Source organism: Montipora foliosa, chromosome 11, assembly GCF_036669935.1.
Source record: "Montipora foliosa isolate CH-2021 chromosome 11, ASM3666993v2, whole genome shotgun sequence".
Taxonomy (NCBI): domain Eukaryota; kingdom Metazoa; phylum Cnidaria; class Anthozoa; order Scleractinia; family Acroporidae; genus Montipora; species Montipora foliosa.
The window spans coordinates 20,894,147-20,899,146 of NC_090879.1; the positions used below are offsets into that span (position 1 = coordinate 20,894,147).

Here is a 5,000-nt window from a genome sequence, read left to right on the forward strand (position 1 = left end):
TGAAGTTTGTCATGACGGGCACCGGGCATAGAGATGTTAGGTCTTTGAAATAATACCAACGCTCTGAATTTGGACGTGCTGCTTTTAATCGGTGTACTTTCATAATTTTAAAACACTTTAAATTGTAAAACGTCGCTATTGAAATAATCAGAATTTCATTTTTTGTTGCAGAAAAGGCTATCGATGAAAATTCGTTTGTCTTAATTTGTTTTTGGATTGTTTCTACAAAATCCCTCATTCGAGGGGTTTATCTGTATAAATCCCTCGCTGGAGGGATATATCTGTATAAATCCTTTTCAATTTAATTCATCAGTCCCCGGCGCTCTTCCCTGCTACTTTATCAAACCCTCCCCGGACTTTCAGTCTGTTGTGTAAGTTAAATACAGGTCGTTGAATCACAAAAGAAAATGCCCCAACCGTGAAATAACGTTCGTTACACCGAGACCTTCGTTATATAGAGGTTCGTTAAATCAAGGTTCCACTGTATTTGTATCCACATGTCTTAACTTACTCATGGACTTTTCACGAGGCTAGCCGCAGGCTTAACTTGAGAATTATTAGCAGGCTAAATCCCGGTTTACACTACAGAAAATTTTTGGCACGGCTCGGGTGAAATTGGCATGGGTTCCGAAAAAAAAGGTTCGGCTCGGATAAAATTTGCAGTGTAAACAACCTGTCCGTACCAAATTTCATCCGTGCCGAACCAAAATTTTTACCCGTGCTGGGACCTTCGGCGAGGTAGTCCGAGCACGGGTGAAAATGGTACGGGTGCTGAGAAAAGCGGCACGGTTCGGATAGAACAAGTAGTGTAAACACTTTAACGGCCAAGGTTGAGCCTTAATTCATATGGGCTAGCGGTTTTTTTGCGTACATTTCAAGATGGCGGCTTTTCTTGATTATAGTTGAACTGCGCATGTCTCTAACAGCAGTTACGTGGGCCCAAAAATTTTGGTACAGTATTGTTGGTACGGTAAACATGGTTTAGTGTAAACAAAGTTTGCTGAGCTCTTTTTTGTCACCCGTGCCAATTCACACGAACCGTGCCCAAAATTTTCTGTAGTGTAAACCGGGCTTAAAATAAAGTGATGTTTATTCAGGATTGGACATTAGCACTCGCCGGGAATTACTGAAACTCTGAAGACTGAGGACTTTCCCAGCACTCTGATCAATGCGTGTTGAAACTAAAACAGACTTTCTATTTACTTTAATAGCCTTACAGTGTTGAAGGAAATTTCAATGGTATTAAATAGTACAAAACGAAAGATGACTAAATTGGTTGGAGAGATGGGGGGGGGGGGGGGGGGGGTAAACTTTTGGGCGAGTGAAAACTGATCCGGGCAAGTTCTCAAAATTAAGTGTCCAACCCTGTTTATAAAAATTCATTCACATACAAGATGTGATTGAAAAGCTGAGAGTTAATTCTAAAAATTAAGCCCACTTATAATTATATCGGCACAATTGATGTTACAACAGTTTTAATTGATTTCTTAATTTTAGTAAAACTCTGTTTTGAAATGGACTACGCCAAAGTTCCCAGTTCTCAAACCAGCGTCGATTTTTTGTTTATGACGTCAAAATACTCGTTTACACCATTATTCAGAATATTCACAGTCTAAAATGTGGTCACAACCGTCGAATAGGGTGTAAAAATCTAATCGATTCTACTCCGCACAGCGTCAAGTCCTAAATGGTTCTTTTGGTAGTGATAACAATAAATCATATAAATTATTTCACTTAAAAAAACTTTAAAATAAGGCTTTAAAGAAACGCTGGGTCGTTGCAAGAATTTACATGTCTTTGATGACCTAAAGCTGAGTTGTGCTCTTATAATACAGTGTACAATCGCATGTTGCAATCAGTTCTATTGGGTTCAGAATGATCATGAGTGCCAGTGCTTAATTAGCCCTTTTCAAATCACTGATTTGAACGTCGGTGGCAGCTGTGGTGGTAACTGTTTCTCTTTGGGTAAAATAACACATTTGAACTGAAACTCTTCATACTTCATAGTTTAATATTTCAGAAACTTTCAGATATTTGTAGGAACTGAATTCAAAGTTTGAAAGCATCTCGAAAAGGAAAAAAAAGCATGTTTAGTGAAACAAATTAACCATTGCCCTGACACCAATAAGGAAACAAAGTCAAATTTACCAGATTTTGATGCCGACTTTCTCAGTTGGACGTTTTCTTTTTCACATTAGATTTTTCCTTGAAAGGTTGATTTGAAAGTTCCAGTTTTTATGTCCTGTGTAGAAACTGATTTTAGCTTAGTAATGAACAGTAATATTTGAAACAAAACTCTTAAGATCTTTCTTAAAAGCAAAATATTTTCTTGTTCGGGAGTTTAAAGAACTTAGCACTGAACACAACTGCAAAAGATGTAAAGGAATCTTAAAAGTTGACAACACCAACCGTTTTCCATATCATCTTCCCACAAATCGGCGTTTTCAGAGGAAATAGATGCCGTTTGGACATCAAAAATTCCCCAAACCGCCAGTATAGCCAGCAACATAGCAGTTTTGAATGCCATTGTTGTATGTATGAAAAATCAGTGGAATACAACCATCAACTTGAAGATCTGAACACCGCACTCAGTCCAGCGATCTACTGTTTATGTTAGGAATGCCTCCTTGCTTTAATTGCAAGGATGCTTTGTAGCGTTTATGCACCGCTACACAATTAATTAAGGCAGTTAATTGAAAAGATTGATTAGATTAATATTTTATGTCATCTTTAACTGCTACTGGACTAAACGGCAATTTGCGACTTCAGGAAAATGTGTAATTTTTTAACATAAAGAGAATAAATGAATCATACTTAAGATTGTTTGGCAGAAAACGTCTGCTAACTGAACGGCTTATCAAAAACAAAGAAAATTAAAACAAAGCGTTTCAACAAAAAATGTTTAAAAAAGTTGTTAATTAGGAGTTTCTTTGGAACAATTCTGCACCCTTGGGTTGCTATAATTGGAGAGTACAGAATCGGAAGCTCAGAAAAATATACACTAAAACTATTGTTACACTTTCATAGTCTTAGAATAAAAAAAAAACACTTACCTGGGCGGCAGCACTATAGATCCCCGCCAAATATTCTTTATGATCATTTTACGTTTTGAGCAATTTCAAAGAGAACGTCCTGCGTTTTTTGCTGTGATTAGTGAAGTCATACGTTTTTCTTAAAGATAAGTTTTCGCTCGATGTCGTATTGTCGTCTTAGGATTTTTGAGTAGATTGTTAATACATAATTTTTTTCATTATAAACTGTAAAAGAGAACATAAAACTGAGAAAAACGATTGATAATACATCCAAGAATGACTCAATCTTTTCTTGAATACCTTTCTACAAATATTAACTAATTACACAATATATCCGTTGTGGTTCAAATTTTTTCTTGGTTGAAATTTTCCAAACCAGTTCAATTTTGATATTTCTTTGTCTAATATTCATTAACATAACCTGAAAGAAAAGAAAATCAAGCTTTGAACCGGTTTTAAAAATTTTATCAAGAATTTTTTTTAAATGAACCACAACATATCTATGATCAATTTTGGCCATTACTCTTTAATAGCACAGGGTTACAACGGTCTTTTTTTCAGCTAGACGTTGACTTAAATTCCTTATAAAACAAGCGGAGTTTACGAACGCCTCGCCCGCAACCCGCAGGGGGGCAAATTCTAGGATTCTAAGACTATTACTTTACAAATACTTTAGTGAAATAATAATGGTTTGGTTAGATCATATACTTCGTAAATTCAAACAATTTTCAAACCCTTTGTTACCTGTTCTTGCTCCTTCTATAGACTCACACAGGGAATCTTTATTAATTTTCTCTCTCTCTTTCTTGCCTTTTCTCTGTTTTCTGTCAGCCACATGGCGCCAATATGACGACAAGTCAAACTTGCAAGAAGACGTCAATTCAATCGTTCTTTATAATAGCGTCAGTAATATATATTGCAGAAAAAAAAACGAGTCGGAGTTTCAATATTTGAAATATCCCGTGGGGGTATTGTTGCAACCATATTCGGACAACCAAAACAACAATCAATAATTTACTGTTGTTATCATGTTCGTGAGCGTCAGTTATCCATGCGAGAAAAAAAGATGGTTAGCATAAACCCAAAATGTGTTGAATCTGAAAATATTTCACCTCTTCTTTGATACATTTCTTAGAAGAGGCTGGTAAAGTCAACGTTTGGGTCATTATTAAACCAAGGGGGAAAATTTGCATCCATTCCTCAGAATGCATGCACGTTAGATTGTTTTGTTTATTTTTGTTTTTTGTTGAAGCAGGTTAGTATATATAGGCAGCTATACCGGCAGCTGATGTGGACCTGCTGTAATTTTAAAGTTGCCACTCAAAGACTATACCACAAAACCAGGGACTACATCCCCTACTCTTCTCGAACAGTGTGTGTGTTCTCTAACACCTCGCAGACTGAATTATTTACGAATAAGTGTTACGAGAGGAGGGATATAAGATTTACTGTTCTTATCCAAGAGCAATTGAAAATCTCACCATTTGTACATGGAATTGCAAATGCAACACTTCAGCTATTTTATCGTCAGTTATTTAAAGACCCTGTTTGTTGGTCCGGCTAGGGTTTGATTTTCCTTATTTATCTTAATGAGAAGTATAATTTTCTTTATTTATATTTAGCCGACGTCTTCCATGAATCAGCAAGTTAGTTAGACTACTTTAGTTACCCATCAAATGACAAGAAGCCATAAAAAATGCTTAAAGAGAGCCGATATAGTACTGCTAGGAAGATCACAAAAGAATGAAGCTTCAAGTTTCGGGGGATGAAGAGGAATAATCGGGTGTTCATTATTTCATTATTCCTGCTCGTAAATTGTCGTTATCCCAATGATAAAAACAACTCATTATTCGGTTGAAAAAATTTACTCATTCCGGTCGACAATTGATTATTCCAAAGGAAGTCATTATTCCGCCCCACAAAATGTCTGTTATACTTATTCCATTATTTCTCTTCAACCCCTGATTC

General features: G+C 36.2%; 2 protein-coding genes across 2 annotated transcripts in view; one reads left to right on the top strand and one right to left on the bottom strand.

Moving 5' to 3' along the window:
- LOC137977534 (uncharacterized) overlaps positions 1-2,636 on the bottom strand; it is a 9,019-nt gene extending 6,383 nt beyond the window's left edge. The window contains exon 1 of the mRNA XM_068824784.1: positions 2,410-2,636. Within this exon, the coding sequence (XP_068680885.1) occupies positions 2,410-2,527 (118 nt within the window). The 5' untranslated portion in view covers positions 2,528-2,636. The remainder of the gene's footprint in view (positions 1-2,409) is intronic.
- The window catches only part of LOC137977533 (eukaryotic translation initiation factor 3 subunit I-like), a 24,508-nt gene that overhangs the window by 7,331 nt on the left and 12,177 nt on the right, over positions 1-5,000 (top strand). The window lies entirely within an intron of this gene.